The 16,636-nt window shown below is 44.5% G+C and overlaps 1 protein-coding gene across 2 annotated transcripts in view; it reads left to right on the top strand.

Annotated features, from left to right (window-relative positions):
• GPATCH1 (G-patch domain containing 1) overlaps window positions 1-16,636 on the top strand; it is a 39,857-nt gene that overhangs the window by 16,852 nt on the left and 6,369 nt on the right. Inside the window, exons 9-17 of one of the 2 annotated variants that reach the window (XM_049621533.1) lie at window positions 1,835-1,914; window positions 5,226-5,430; window positions 7,159-7,455; window positions 8,694-8,872; window positions 9,118-9,245; window positions 9,905-10,032; window positions 10,369-10,535; window positions 14,716-14,932; window positions 16,199-16,306. In XM_049621533.1, the coding sequence (XP_049477490.1) occupies window positions 1,835-1,914; window positions 5,226-5,430; window positions 7,159-7,455; window positions 8,694-8,872; window positions 9,118-9,245; window positions 9,905-10,032; window positions 10,369-10,535; window positions 14,716-14,932; window positions 16,199-16,306 (1,509 nt within the window). Of the gene's footprint in view, window positions 1-1,834; window positions 1,915-5,225; window positions 5,431-7,158; window positions 7,456-8,693; window positions 8,873-9,117; window positions 9,246-9,904; window positions 10,042-10,368; window positions 10,536-14,715; window positions 14,933-16,198; window positions 16,307-16,636 lie in introns of both variants that reach the window. The other variant, XM_049621532.1, reaches the window with a different exon arrangement.

Below are 16,636 nucleotides of genomic sequence, written 5' to 3'. Positions count from 1 at the left end.
AGTAAAATTGCTGGGCTTTAGATGAATACAAAATGCCAAGAATGTGAAAGATGTTTTTTGTTTATTCTAATTTAATTTTAATTCCAGTGTAGTTAACAGACAGTGTAATATTAGTTTCAGGTGTACACTACAGTGACTCAACACTTCCATTCATCACCCAGTGCTCATCATGACAGGTGCACTCTCCTTAATCCTCATCACCTATTTCACCCCTCCCTCACCCACCTCCCCTCTGGTAACAATCAGTTTCTTCTCTGTAATTAAGAATCTGTTTCTTTATTTGTCTCTCTTTCTCTCTCTCTTTCTCCTTTGCTCATTTGTTTTGTTTCTTAAATTCCACATATGAGTGAAATCCTGGTATTTGTCTTTCTCTGACATATTTCACTTAGCGTAATACTCACTAGCTCCATCTGTGTTGTTGCAAATGGCAAGATTTCATTCTTTTTTATGGTTGAGTAATATTCCATTGCACGTATGTAGCACGTCTTCTTTATCCACTCATCTCCCCGTGGACACTTGGTCTGCTTCCATAATTTGGCTATTGTGAATGATGCTGCTATAAACATAGGGGTGCCAAGAGTGTCAAAGTGAATCTCAAATTACCCCACAGAATTTTAGGAACTTCAGAAGCTGGTACAAAAGTTCAACGTGAGTTGAAGTGCAAAGAATGATTTTGGTGAGGAGGATAGTTATAGGGCTGTGCTGCATTGTAAGTGGCTGAAGACTTAGGTCCCACCTGCCCCAGGGCGGCTATGTCTACTTCAGGACCACACGGCCCTTGTGTAAGTGCTCATGGTGGTCATGCACAAGGAGCTTTCGGGTACAGAAAATGCATTTCGTGTATACGGATTTTTGCCATAACTGCTATGCTCAGGAAATCCCCGAGAATCACAGAGCCCCTGTCTGTGAGGTTGTCTCCACAACCAGTGGCCAATCCCTGGCTCCCAGTCCGAGGGCATCGGTCATTCTGTTTTCTGAGTGATCTTTGGTGATCTTTATCTCTTCTTAGAATTTCGTTTGAGAAAAAGACAGAAGTACCTTTTAATTTGGACTGAGATTAGATTACAGGCTGGCCTGTTTGCATTGTCTTCTGTGCCTTATTTGGATAGTTGCTAAGGAAACTGGGGAGTAGTCTTCCCCTGGTTCTTCACCTGGTTTTAGAAATGACTCTCTTGGGGCGCCTGGGTGGCGCAGTCGGTTAAGCGTCCGACTTCAGCCAGGTCACGATCTCGCGGTCCGTGAGTTCGAGCCCCGCGTCAGGCTCTGGGGCTGACGGCTTGGAGCCTGGAGCCTGCTTCGGATTCTGTGTCTCCCTTTCTCTCTGCCCCTCCCCCGTTCATGCTCTGTCTCTCTCTGTCCCAAAAATAAATAAAAAACGTTGAAAAAAAAAAATTAAAAAAAAAAAAAAAAGAAATGACTCTCTTATCGTCAGGATTTTACTTTTATCCACACTTATGCTCTTAATGTTTTTTTCTTGAGATCTTTTACTCCATAGAGTATACTCTTTGGTACACCTCACCTTAGGTCCTCCTAAGCTAGGCTTTTTCTCTAAAAGCAATATTGAGGTACTTGTCTTGGAGAGCTGTGGCCTCACATCTGGGGCAGCCTAATCAACGGAGGGTGCCGCGGGCCCGGCTGCCAGTGGCTGAGTCAACAGAGGTGTGATGGCTTTACGTGCCATTCTTCCCTCCCCTTTACTGCTATCTCTGCAAGATACCATGTATGACTTGTGGTATTTACGTTCTTGGAGATAAAAAAAAAAAAACAACTGACGTCTTTTGTCCCATTCTAATCTTCTCTGCTTCCGGAATTAATCGATGACATCATTTTGCAGAATCAGAGAAAGATCTTCGATACATTGGCAAAATTTTGGATGGATTTTCCTTGGCTTCTAAACCCTTGTCGTCTAAAAAAGTAAGGAAAACAATTTTGTTTATTTATTTATTTTATGCTTTAGTACTTAAAATATTCACTGCTAGGTAACCTGAGTTATTATGTTAACAACTGAAAAGTAAGTGAATTCTGTTTTCAGAAAGCAACAGCATAATTATCAGTGATTGTCCAGCAAAACACATTCTGCATTAGAAATGTCAGTAACCACTTTGTATCCAAAATATCTAACTGCTAATCTTTTTTTTAAAGATTTTTTAACATTTATTTTTTGAGAGAGAGACAGAGTGTTGAGTGGGAGAGGGGCAGAAAGAGAGGGAGACACAGAATCTGAAGCAGGGTCCAGGCTCTGAGCTGTCAGTACAGAGCCCAGTGCTGGGCTTAAACCCACGAATCGTGAGATCATGTACCTGAGTGGAAGTCGTTGGATACTTAACCAACGGAGCCACCCAGACACCCCTTTTTAATTTTTTTTAATGTTTATTTCTGAGAGAGAGAGACAGGGACAGAGACAGAGCACAAGCAAGGGAGGGGCAGAGAGAGAGGGAGACAGGAATCTGAACCAGGGTCCAGGTTCTGAGCTGTCAGCACAGAGCCCTATGTGGGGCTTGAACCCATGAACTGTGAAATCATGACCTGAGTCAAGGTCGGATGCTTAACTGTCTGAGCCATCCAGGTACCCCTAAATTGCTAATCTTTAAACAAAATTTTTTAATGTTTATTTATTTTTGAGGGAAAGAGACAGAGTGTGAGTGGGGGAGGGGCAGAGAGGGAGGGAGACACAGAATCCAAAGCAGGCTCCAGACTCTGAGCTTTCAGCACAGAGCCCGACGTGGAGCTCGAACTCATAAACCACAAGATCATGACCTGAGCTGAAGTCTGATGCTCAACCGACTGAGCCACCCAGGTGCCCCTAAATTGCTAAGTTTTTAAATCCAAGTTTTAAGTAAATGGTTATTTCCATTAAAAAAAAGAATTACATTAGAAACTGGTGGGAAAATGGAATTGGTATAATTCCAAGGGCAATGTAACTTAAGGAAAAGTAGAAAATTTTAAGAAGTCAGAAAAGCCCCCATTGCTGCCTCCTCCTGAGTGCAGGGAAGAGTGTTGGCTGGTGTGGACAGGGTTCCTCGAACTCCTTGTCTGGGCAAGCAGAAGGAAGAGAGGCTGTGTGCATGCGGGTCAGGTCCCATGGAGAACTCCACATGCCTTTCCAGATAGTCCTGTTTTTTTGTGAGGTCATTGTGCAGCTTGGGCCAAGTGGTAATTTGTCTCTGACCCCCATCAGAGCCACGTGCCCACAGGCGGGCATCACTGGGTGATGGTGCTGGCAGCTCAGGTGAGGCTCCTGGCCATTCGCCTTGTTGGCATCCCTTTTTTAGATTGTTCCATCCTTTAATTTGCTCTCTGTTTTTGTATTCAGCAAACTTCTGTTAAGTACCTCTGTGGCTTGGCCCGTGGTTCTTCAGAAGAGGGGAGGCCAGGGGCAGTGCCGCCTGAAACACCACATTCGGTGTTACAGCAGCTTTGATTTGTTTAGTCGTGAAAATGTTGTAACAGCGAGCAGAATATATTCAGAACAGCTTTGGGCACATGGTAAACCGATACTATTACCAGAAATGTCAAGTAACGTCCAAGGACGATGCTAGTTTTTTACATGTATGAGAGCATAAAAAAGGCTGAGAAGTACTCGCTTGACTCAGGGCTTGAGGACTCACTTCCTCCAGGACTAAGTCCTGGCCCCCAAGGACAGCCTATTCCCGTGGGGGTGCCAGACGCACAGATTCACTGCAGTGAGGCAGAGGGCTGTATGTGGGGAGACAGACATCGGGGGTTCCTGAGGTGCAGCTTGCTGGAATAGCGCTCCGCGTGGGAACAGTTCAGAGAAGGGCGATGTTCACCTAGCCTTTCACAGGCAAGTATTCTACATATGGGCTCAAAACCCAGCCTCTTTATCCAGAGGCCAAACAGAACGTGATTTAGCAGAGGGAGTGGGATGCTTTGAATCCAGTGGAGGATATTAATAAGAGTTGTGGCCACGCACCCCCTCCCCTTTCTGCCATGCTCCTCTGGATCGGGTGTCGCGGCCTCATAAGAGTGTTTGCCGACTGATCTGGGAGTCTGTATGTTCAGAGGAGGTGGTTGGGCTGAGGCGATAAACAGTGAGATGTCCTGGCAGTGACACTAGCATTCTGCTGCAGACTGTCACTGTGCCGGGTGCTTCCCTAGGCTGCGTGCTTCAGCCACCTGGGCTGCTTGGGAGACCCCGCCTGGCGCCAGCTTTGTGGGGTGGGATGCGGACGTCACTGTTGTCGAACCCTCTGTGAGCCCCGGAGCCACAGCCGGAGAGCATTCGGTGCTTCACTGGTTACGGAGCTCAGGGTTTCAAGTAGCGGAAAAAATCTAGAAAATGGCTTAAATGAGACTGTCCATAAATACATGTTTGTTAGACTCAGAGCAAGGGAGACCTTTCTGTGCAGTAATTTAAAAGTGCGGTATAGGGGCACCTGGGTGGCTCGGTCGGTTAAGCATCCGACTTCGGCTCAGGTCATGATCTCACGGTCCGTGAGTTCGAGCCCCGCGTCGGGCTCTGTGCTGACAGCTCAGAGCCTGGAGCCTGTTTCAGATTCTGTGTCTCCCTCTCTCTCTGCCCCTCCCCTGTTCATGCTCTGTCTCTCTCTGTCTCAAAAATAAATAAAAGTTAAAAAAAATTAAAAAAAAAATAAAAATGCGGTATACTTTCTTTTTAATGTATCTGTTCTATCATCATCAGTGCCTGAATTTCTCAGATATATTTCAATTTCAATTCAGTCAGCTTTTGAATTAAAAATACCTCAGATCAAAAAAGTAAGTCCTGAAACTCTACTTTGGAACTGAAATGTAACCAGAAAAATAATTCTGAATGGAAAAATAACTTATTTAAAGTAATTATGTCTTTTCTAAGCCTTGAGTCGAACTTTTCTAAGTTTTCTAATTTATAGTAGGCCAGTTCTGCATGTGGGCCGATACGTTGCGTTACCTACTGTCATCTTTCTTGTCACATAACGCATGCATATTGGCATCTGTCTGCAGAAGTGGGCAGGGGTAACATTCAGGATGTGTGGCCATTGGAACAGTAGAGTCCCGGTGACCCTCCAGATCCAGAATGGATGTTGGCTAGACATCTGGAGAGGCTGTTCCCAGTGCGACCCTCCTGCTGGATGTTGGCCTGGCAAGGGCAGGGTTCACAACACTCATGGGTTATGGGTTCTCTTGGGTAAGTCAAACATGGTCATCTTACAGCCTGTCTTTTCTGAGTTTTGTGGGGTTTTTTTGTTTTTTTTTTGTTTTTTAAGACTTACCCACCACCTGAATTGCCGAGAGACTATCGACCGGTACATTATTTCAGACCTGTGGTAGCTGCAACCTCAGAGAACACCCACTTAGTCCAGGTATTGTCAGAGTCAGCTGGGAAGCCAATGCCTGACCCAGGGACACACAGTAGGCACCAGCTGAATGCCTCCAAGCGGGCGGAGTTGCTGGGAGAAACACCCATTCAAGGTATGCGCCACAGAGATTAAGAACATTACATTGATAGTAATTGGGGTTATCACAATCAAAATGGAAAGTTGTTTTCTCAGTGACACTTGGTACATGACTGAGTATTCCCACACTGTGAGAACAAAATTGTTCCTTGTGAGCAGCACACATAGCAGTGTGCGTATCCTTTATTTCTTAAGACTTGTTTTCTAACACAAGTTTGGGTTGTGCCATTGAAATCGCAGCTCTTGTCTTAAGCTCAGTGGTTTTCAGACTTGTAATAATTGTCCAGGAATGTGGTGAAGATCAGGGACCCGGTGCCCTCGCTGTCCCTGCACAGCCTGAGAATGTGTGATTTTTTTCCTCAGGGGAAAGGGGACTGTAGCTCTTTCCCGAAAGCCTAAAAGGGACGAGTGCATCTGAAAGTGTGGACAAGTGTGGAGAATCCCCTCTAGGCTGGCCCAGAAAGACCCACTGTGAGAGGTGAACTGGGACTTGCCATTCGGGAGCCCAATAGATATATCAAATATAACAGACCAGAGCGGAAGTCTTGGTTCCCCACTTCCTTTTCCAGGCCCGCTCTTCCTCCGGTCTTCCCCTTGTCAGTGAATGATGCCACTAGTGATCTGCTGCTTAGACCAGAACGTAGGAATCCTGATTCCTGCCCACCCACGTCCATCAGCAGGTCCTTTCAGCGCTGTCCCCAACACACTGGGGACGCCATCATGTCTCTGCCTTTCGGCTGCTTCCAGCCTGGAGTGAGCGCCCACCCTCTTTCGCCCAGACTATTGCAGAGCCTCATTATCAGCCTCCTTTTTTCTTCCCATCTGCAGTCCCTTCCCCTCAACAGCAGCCGGACGAACCGAATGATATCACTGCCCTTCTTTAAACAGTCCAGTACTTCTCACATTGAAGACAAATGCAGACTCCCCACCAGGCTACGGGATCCAGTCGTGCCTTCTTTTCAAGCCATATCTACTCTCCCTTAACCCCCTGAGTCTAGCCTTGTGATCCTGCCTCCCTCCCTCTGACCCTGCCCACCGCGACGTGCCACATTGGGGCCTTGATGTTCGCCATCTCCTCTGCCTCTGCTCTTCCCTTCTACTTCGGCTTCTTTTACTTAACTCACCACAAATATTATCTCTTTGGAGGCACCTTCCGGGCTTCCCCTGCCCCCTCACATATGCTAGTGATTCCCTGCTCCCCCTCCCAGCCCTCACCTCTAGGCCCCCTCAGTCATGTCAACCTGTTTCCTTCATGGTCTTCCTCTCGTAGCCATCCTCTGGTGTTGTTGACTTTGGGTTTCTCTAATTTCCATGCCCCCATGTAGGGGAGCGGGACTTTGTCTCCGGTGTCCTCCCGGCCCAGGACAGTGCTCAGTGGGTGCTATGACAGGAGTGAATGACGCAGGGGCAGCTGGCTCTGAACCAGGGCTTGTGCCCGGTGGGACTGTGGAGGTGGTGGCCGCCTCAGGCTGGAGGTCCGGAGCCCGGGATGTCAGCTTCCTTGTTCTAGGACCACTCACTCACCTGATAAACATCCAAGTATTGACCTCCATTTTTGCCAACTGTAAAATAGGAGTCATGTTATTTTCACTGTCTAGTTCCCAGGGATAATACGAGTACAGATGAAAAACTAAGATACTCTAATTATGTACATTTGTGATATTGAACATGTACGTACCACAGAAATGTCACTGTGGTTGTCTTAGGGTACTTTTCATCTCTTCCATATTACTGTTTTTTTTAGGTTCATCTACTTCAGTGTTAGAGTTTCTGTCCCAAAAAGATAAAGAGAGAATCAGAGAAATGAAGCAGGCAACTGACCTTAAAGCAGCTCAACTCAAGGCCAGGAGTCTGGCCCAGAAGGCCTCAAGCAGCAGACCCCAGCCTTCCTCTCCGGACGTGGGTTCCTGCTCGTGGCACATGGCATTGAGTGGTGGGACAGCTGCCACGAGAGCCAGCAACTTCAAACCTTTCGCGAAAGATCCAGAAAAGCAAAAACGATATGAAGAGTTTTTAGTACATATGAAATGGGGTCAGAAAGGTGGGTGCTGGGCCTGGGTCTCCCACCTCTCAGCCAGCGGAAATAGTTTTGCCGTTCTGGCCCTTGTCCCAGATTGAAAGTTGAAGTACCCCACTCTGCCGGTGTTTTGCTTTGTCCTGCTGCAAACAGTGCAAAGATTTTAGTGCCTGGCTCTTGACCTCAGAAAGTAGGAGCAAGCAGCTTGTGTTTCTCCATATCTCAGGTCCCAAAGATAGCTGTTGACGTAGAGAACATGGCTTGGCAGTGGCAACTGCTGAACTACAGACCATTTACTGTGTGCAGATGCCTGCCTTCTGTAAGTGTTGCATTTCACACCAAGAGAACAAGGTCATCTCCCACTTTGTCTTAAAATCCTAATCATCCAGCCCTAAATCATGGCCTAAAATTTGATTTAAAAAGGTAGTTGGCTGTTGAACCATTACAAGGGGGGAAAAATCACTCTGTGATCTACGGAGTAAATACAGCCAGACTGAGGAGAGGGATTACGGTTATTCATAGCAGTTCTCGTGAGCGTCGTCAGCAAATCGGAGGGGTCGGTTTTCGAAAGCAGACCTAAGAACCTACCCCCAGTGTTTATTTATGAAATTAAAAAAACCCAAAAGTTAGAAAAAGGAGTGTTTTTCTGCCAAGACTTAGGAATATAGTTAGGATGAACTTATCACTGTCCCGGAGTGGTAGCAAGTTCCTGGCTTCAAAGATTTGTTTTGTCTTGTCTTGTTTTATTTTGTTTTGTTTTGTTTTGTTTTGTTTTGTTTTGTTTTGAGAGAAAAAGAGAGAGGGCGCAAGTGAGCAAAGGGCAGAGAGGGCGGGGAGGCAGAGAGAGAGGATATAGCTGGGTTCACCCAAAGCGGGGCTCATGTTCACCCGAAGTGGAGCCTGAGCTCACCTGATGCGGGACTGAAACTCACGAAACTTGAGATCGTGAGCTGAGTCAAAGTCAGATGCTTGACCGACTGAGCCACCAAGGCGCCCCTGGCTTCGAAGATTTAACTGAGCATGAGTCCCCAAATGTTTTTCTCTGTTCTGTGTGGTAGACAGAATTCAATAAAAGCATCATGTTGAGGGGGGAGACGATATAACCTGACAGGTACTCCCCGCCATGCTCTTACAAACCAGGGTACAGATTTGTGGCCTCTCTGGTAAAATCTACAGAGACACAGTGGGACCCACCGGGTGTTCTTCTCTAAGCCCTACGTTTTTCCTAAGAGTGAAGCAGTTTCTCATTCCTTGTACCATAGATGCCCTGGAACGTTGTCTGGACCCCAGTATGACAGAATGGGAGCGAGGCCGCGAGCGGGATGAGTTTGCTCGGGCAGCTCTGCTGTATGTGTCTTCCCATTCGACCTTGTCCTCGAGGTTCACACATGCCAAGGAGGAGGACGATTCAGATCAAGTGGAAGTCCCTCGAGACCAAGAGGTCTGTCGCCATCACATCCCTACCTGATGAAGTGTAAAATTCAAACAAATATTTTAGATCCCTCAGTGGAATGATCAGAATATACGTGGCATTATAGAATAAGAATGATTTATGCCTTTAGCACAGTGGCGCAGCATAAGCACCGTTTGGAAATTTTGGAAGGTTGCTTGAAAGCTTTTCAGTGAAAGAGCACTCAGGGCGGTGGTGTGACCTCTTGATGAAACAGAATGAATGTCTTTTCCCAGAATGATGTCAATGACAAGCAGTCGGCTGTGAGGATGAAGATGTTCGGGAAGCTTACCAGAGACACATTTGAGTGGCATCCTGACAAGCTGCTGTGTAAGAGGTTTAATGTCCCTGACCCTTATCCAGAGTAAGTTGGATAAACCTGTCCTCACATCAGTACTCCTTCCCCCATATTAAAGTTAACTCTCCCCCTAACCTACTCATATAAATTCCTTTTTTCTAGATGAATTTACTTGTAAATGCTTGGAGTTGCAGATTTTGCAGATTTAACTTCCATTAATTTGTTACTAAAAATAATAATAATAATAATAAGCAAACATCCAGAAAGCAGACTTTATTCTCTACCAAAGATGTGAAACTCAGATATGTCAAGTTACAAAAACTTAATGCTGGTCTGATTTGCCACCTTTTTAATAATCACATATAGTTTACATTTAGAATATTACTTACACTAATTCTTTATACAAGTTCGACACCTTCGTTGAATCTGAGGTTTTGTCAGAAAATTTAGGTATATTTTTAGCAGTGGAGCTTTTCCTTCATGGGAATACATTTTCAAAGTTAAATTCTAGCTCTTACTATAATAAGGGAAACCTCGTGGGCCCTAACATCAGCCATTCCAAATTCTTAAACTGCTTGGAGAAGCACAATCACCTTCAGGGGCCTCTTAGCAAAGAGAAGAGCTAGTGGTGAAAAACACAAGATGGAAAACTTCACACGAACTAGATGTTATCCTCACAGTTGTTATTTGAAATTCCATATATGTGTTTTCTTTTCACCCTGCAGTTCAACTTTGGTTGGCTTACCAAGAGTGAAACGTGACAAATACTCAGTCTTCAACTTTCTGACACTCCCAGAGACTGCTTCCTCACCTGCAACTCAAGCAGCGAGTGAAAAAGGGCCGCAACACCAAGGTCCTGACAGTGAGTGGGGCTTCCTCGGGCCCATGGCTGACCATGGTTTCAACCCTGATCCTGTTGGAAAGTCTCCTGGGTACACACGGTGTGAGCTCTCCCTCCATTAAGGGAATCGCTCATATGAACACATTAGCTCGTGTTGTAAGAGTCCAGACGTATACTGTTTGGGGTTGGGGCTCTGCCTCAGCACCTGCCATGTTCCCGACACGTTGCACCATGCCTGGCCCACAGTAGGTCTGCTGGTATTCTTGAATGAATGAAAGAGCTGGAATGGAGAGCTTGCCTTTTACTTGCCACATTCTGATATCACGTCTATGTCCTCCCACCTTTCAGAATCACGAAAACCATCACGATGGGATACATCTAAACAAGAAAAGAAAGAAGATTCCATTAGTGAATTTTTAAGTTTGGCTAGATCAAAAGTTGGCCCACCTACACAAGAGTCCAGCCCTTTAGTCATCAAAGAGGAAGAACATGTGACGGAGTCACTCTCAGATAAGGTATCTGGGGCTTCCAGGTTCTCTTTGCCAGGCTGACTGGGGCGTTTGCCTTTCTCTGTGATGGTGCTTTGTCATCACTTGATAGGAGGGGTCTGCCAGCTTTCTGAGAAGGGCCAGATAGTAAATATTTTAGTCTTTGTGGGCCATATAGTCTCTATTGCAGCCACTCAACTCTGCTGTCAAATGGGAAAGAAATCACAGGCAATATGGAAAAAAATTGGGTTCATCTGTGTTCCAATAAAACTTTATTTACAAGGCAGACAGTGGGTTGGATTTGGCCCAGAGGCTGTAGTTGCCAGCACCTGCTCTACACTGCAGTAGTTTCAATCATGTCTTTGATCATATGAGGAAAGGTGTGAACTTCTTTGCCAGGGATGGCTTTCACTTAGCATCAGCCACTGAAATAAAATTCACTGTGTTTTCTTTTGTGGGGAGTATAAACAAAATATCCATTGGCTTTGTAAAAAATTGCTGGTCTAATAGTTGAAAGTTGAATTTAATAAAAAGTTAGTTTTACTTCTTTTTTTTAAAAAAAGAAATCAGTCAAGTATGGACATCTCGCTTAATAAAAACTTACTTTACAGAAACTGTAAAGGAACTTACTTTCTTAGAACATTAATCTATAAGCTAGGAAATAGCACTGCAGATCTTTAGAGAGTTTGAGTGTTTTGTGTTGCCTTTTTTTTTTCTTTCTCTGGAATTATCAAAAAGTTGGTTTTATTTCTGATAGCCTCATTTAAAATTATCTTTTAAAGGAACATGCATTAAAATGTGCAGTTTGGTGAGTTTTTATACAGATACAGATTTGTGGAACCACGCCACAATCAGGATGCAAAATGGTACCGTCACCCCAAAAAACTCCCTCATGCTGTCCCTTTCTAGTCATACCCTCCCCTCCCTGCAAAACCCCCATCAACCATTGATCTCTTCTCTGTATCTATAGTTTTGTTCTTTTCAAAATATTACGTAAATGGAATCAGACAATATACATATATAACTTTTTGAGACTCATACCTTTGAGATTCATCAGTATCATATTATCTTTTTATTTCATAATTTTATTAGTGTTTTATTATTTTATTTTAGAGAGAGAGCACGAGCGGGAAGAAGGGCAGAGAGAGAGAGAGAAAGAGAGAGAGAATCTTAAGCAGGTTCCACACTCAGCACAGAGCCCAACAAGGGCTCCCCACCACCCTGGGACCCCACGACCCTGGGATCATGACCTGAGCCAAAGTAAAGAGTCAGAGACTCAACCGCCTGAGCCACCCAGGCGCCCCCCTTTTTTTTTTAAGTTTGTTTATTTAGAGAGTGTGAGTGGGGAGGGACAGAGAGAGAGAGAAGTCCATGTAGGCTCCTCACCGTCAGCCCAGCACCCGATGCCGGACTTGAACTCACAAGCTGTGAGATCATGACCTGGCCAAAGTTGGACACTTAACCGACTGAGCCACCCAGGCGCCCCATTAACTCTATTTTGTTAATGATTGCTCTATCATATACATGCTTATTTTCTCACAGTTTAATTGGAATTGATATTTTACCACGTCAAGTGGAATATAGAATCTCTACCACTCTGTAGGTCCCTTCACTCTCCAGCTTTATGATGTTGCCTTATGTATTATGTGCACATGCGCTGAAAACCTCATGAGACAGTGTTTTAATTTTTGCTTCCACTTGTTGGACATGTTTAAAGAACTGGTGAGATGACAGTCCGTTTTATTTACTTGGATATTTACCATTGCTGTTGCTCTTTCTTCCTTCCTGAAGTGCCAGCTCTCCCTCCTATCATTCCCTCTGTCTGAGGGACTCCCCTTACTTAGCAGTTCTTTTAGAGAAGTTCTAACTCGAGAGGGCAGTTCTCTTAATTTTCCTTCATCTGAGAATGTGTGTGTGTTTTTTTAAATATTTTTTAACGTTTAGTTATTTTTGAGACAGAGAGAGACAGAGCATGAACAGGGGAGGGGCAGAGAGAGAGGGAGACACGGAATCTGAAACAGGCTCCAGGCTCTGAGCGGTCAGCCCAGAGCCCGACGTGGGGCTCGAACTCACAGACCGCGAGATCATGACCTGAGCTGAAGTCGGACGCTTAACGGACCGAGCCACCCAGGCGCCCCTGAGAATGTGTGTTTTATCTGCATTCCTAAATGGTGTTTTTGCCAGATACAGAATTCTGGGTCAACAGGACTTTCCTTTTAACCCTTTACGAATGTTGTACCACTTCCCTCTGGCCTTCCTGCTTGACGATGAGAAATTTAGTTATTCAACGTGTTCCCCTCCTTAGAATGATGTGATTTTTCCTCTGGCTGCTCAAGATTTGTACTTTGTCCTTGGTTTTTGCTGTTTGGTTATGATGTATGAGTGTGGGTTTCCTCAAGATTCTTTTGTTTGGGGTTTTGCTGAGCTTCCTGAATCTTGTTTTTCACCAGATCTGGGACGTTTTCGGCCATTATTTTCTCTGCTCCACACTCTCACTCCCCTCCTGTGACTCTGATGACATAAATGTTACACTTTTTGATATTGGCCCACAGGCCTCTTTTTGGTCTCTTTTTCTCTCTCTATTTAAATCAGATCATTTCTATTGATCTGCCATCAAGTTCATTGACTCTTTCTTCTGTCATGTCTGTTCCGCTGTTATTTTGAGCCCATCTAGTGAATTTCTTATTTTGGTTATTGTATTTTTCATTTCTAAAATCCTCATTTGGTTCTCCTTTATATCTTTTCTTTATTCGCTGAGACCTTTTCATCTTTCCGTCTGTTTGGCCGTATTCTTGGAGCATGCTTATAATAGCTGCTTTAAAGTCTGCCACATAATTCCAACATTTTTATCATTTTGAGGTTAGCGTCCATCAATTGTCTTTTGCCAGTTGAGGTTTTCCTGATTGGTTGTATACCAAGTAATTTTGGATTGCATCCTGGACATTTTGACATTTTGGACATTATGTTATAAGACCTTGGGTCTTGTTTGTTTGTTTATTTATTTTTTAATATATATAATTTATTGTCCAATTGGTTTCCATACAACAGCCAGTACTCATCCCAAGAGGTGCCCTCCTCAGTGCCCATCACCCCCTTTTCTCTCTCCCCCACCCCCCATCAACCCTCAGTTTGTTCTCAGTATTTTTTTTTATGAAATTTGTTGTCAAATTGGTTTCCATACAACACCCAGTGCTCATCCCAACAGCACCCATCAGTACCAACAGCATCCCTCAGTACCCATCACCCACCCACCCCTCCCTCCCACCCCCCATCCACCCTCAGTTCTCAGTTTTTAGGAGTCTCTTATGTTTTGGCTCCCTCCCTCTCTAACCATTTTTTTTTCTTCCCCTCCCCCATGGTCTTCTGTTAAGTTTCTCAGGATCCACATAGGAGTGAAAACATATGGTATCTGTCTTTCTCTGCCTGACTTATTTCACTTAGCATAACACTCTCCAGTTCCATCCACGTTGCTACAAAAGGCCAGATTTCATTCTTTCTCATTGCCAAGTAGTATTCCATTGTATATATAAACCACATCTTTATCCATTCATCAGTCGATGGACATTTAGGCTCTTTCCATTATTTGGCTACTGTTGAAAGTGCTGCTATAAACATTGGGGTACAAGTGCCCCTATACATCAGCACTCCTGTATCCTTTGGGTCAATTCCTAGCAGTGCTATTGCCGGGTCATAGGGTAGGTCTATTTTTAATTTTTTGAGGAACCTCCATGCTGTTTTCCAGAGCGGCTGCACCAGTTTGCATTCCCACCTTAGGTCTTGTTTAAATTTGAGGGAGAATGGTGAAGGTTTGTTTTAGCAGACAATTGACCTAGTTAGGTTCAGGCCCCTGCCTTCATTAACCTCTAATTTTGGACCTCTGAAGGCTGATAGACTCTTGAAAACAGGACAGAAGCACTGTGCTGGTTCCAACTGCATTTTTGTGAGTCCTTTGCAATTCTGATTAATGACCTGTCTCCATGAGAACCTTCAGCTACTTCTACCAGTCAGCTCGCTCTGCAGTTGTTAAATCAGAAACATCACAAGAATAAATGCCATGTGAGTGGCCATTGTTTAGTTAGACCGTGTGTGGTATGGAGACCCATGTACCTGAGCATAAACATAAGAGTGTGTGTGTGTGTGTTTCTAGAACGTCTGACTCCCCTCACCTCTGCTTCTTCATTCCTGACTCATTTCATTGTTAATACAGAGTGTAAGCAAAGGTGTGGATTCACAGACTGAAGGAGAAGGGAGCCGCCCATCCATGGACTTATTTAAGGCCATCTTTGCCAGCTCCTCCGATGAGAAGTCCTCATCCTCTGAGGATGAGCAAGGCGACAGTGAGGATGATCAGGCAGGTACCGGGGAAGCTGACTTCAAAAGCTCCCAAGAAACTGACTCGGCAGAAACATCATCTGTGGCACGTGGTATGTCGCTACTTTAGATTTGGGGATCTAAAGAAGAAAATGAGGATGTGTCTAGAGAAGCTGCTTCTTTGTTTAGTGTGCAGTTTTAAACCAGGAGAATTAGCGGGCAGCGATGTTTTAATCTTGTATATTTTCAGTTGTGGATTTGGATGTAAATTTCTGGTGCATTTTTATGATAGTTATGTTTGATAATACCGATTTTCCCACTTATCTTAGTTGAGAAGAATTAAAAAATAGTAGAATTTTTGTTTAAAAAATAGCATGTTTTTGTTTTTTTTTAATTGGTTGATGATGAGGTGCTAGGATTATTGGCAACTTGTGGTCCTGAAGTGTACAGGGCATTTCCGCCAGCCAGGAGTTTGGACGGGAAAGGAAGTCATTGGGCGCTTGTAAGGGTGGGAGGTTTTTCAGATGCTTGGGTGGGTGGACAGAATTTTCCATCTCAGCCTTTTGGCGGGGGGGGTGGGGGGAGAGGGGTTTCTAGCCCTGACAGTGTGTGGTAGACTTGGGTATAAGTTTTGAGGGCCTTGAACCAAGAAGTTACATAGAGATATAAAACATCGCTTATTCTTAGGCAGTTTGCAAATGCCTGTTTCCTATTTCTGTGGAAAAAAGTAACCAGCTTGTTTGTTATTACAAAGCGATATATACTTGAACTGTAAAAGTTTACAAATATAGAACTGTAGAAAGCCCAGGATCCTTGGAATCCCGCTTCCCCGAGATAAACATTGTCAATACTTTGATGCATGCTCTTCCAGGTTTTTTGCATTTTTCTTTCCTCTGTATGAAAACATAGTCATCTGTTTAAAAAATGGCATTACCAATGTGAACATGGTAGTGTGTTTATATTCAGTTTTCCCCCTCTTTGATCATTTATTTTCAATGAAATTAAGCTTTCTGAGCTGGGACTGTCTTAGATCCCTGTTTGTAAGTTTTTCTTCTTCTCTGAGGATATCTTTCCTCGAGGACATCTTGCAACTCTTGAGGTCTCAGTGAGGTGACCTGGAGCGTGTGCTGTATATGCCCCTGTGTTGTCGCCACTGGTGCACTTGCTTGCAGGTGCCTCGTGCGACTGAATTCCCAGCTCAAATGTCCCCGAGGTTGGAGGTCAGGTTTGCCTACTGTATCCTCAGCAAAGTGGTAAAGAAAAGCTTACATTATCTGGTGACAACAGGTATTAATTAAAGATTCGAACAGGTTAATATTAGTAAAATGTTAATTAATACTAACATAAATAGACAAAATTAATACCCTGGTGTTTTTCAGCTAGCGAGCCGGTAGCCCAGGAGTCCGCACCTTCCTTTCCGATACAAAAGATGCAGATAGACGAAAGAGAAGCGTTCGGCCCACGGCTGCCTCCCATCTTCTGCCCCAGTGAGTTGAGAGCTCCTTGGTTCACCTGTTTGCATCGGCACCAGCGTCTCCCCTGAGCTGTGACAGCTCTAACCGTGTTATTACTTCCGCCCATCTAGGCCAACACAAGGCTGACCAAATACCTACAGTTGACCTGTGAGCAAGGCGGGGTTTAGGGGCGCCAACACCATGCACAGTTGAAAATCTGCATATAGCTTTGTTCTCCCCCCAAAACTTAACTGTTAATACCCAACTGTGGCCCGGAAGCCTTACTGATGACATGAACAGTTGATTAACATTTATTATATATGTTATATGTATTATATCTTGTGTTCTCACAGTAAAGTAAGC

Source organism: Panthera uncia, assembly GCF_023721935.1.
Source record: "Panthera uncia isolate 11264 chromosome E2 unlocalized genomic scaffold, Puncia_PCG_1.0 HiC_scaffold_19, whole genome shotgun sequence".
Classification (NCBI taxonomy): Eukaryota; Metazoa; Chordata; class Mammalia; order Carnivora; family Felidae; genus Panthera; species Panthera uncia.
The sequence above is the reverse complement of the archived record's forward strand: the minus strand, read 5'-3'. Positions and strand labels throughout refer to the sequence as shown.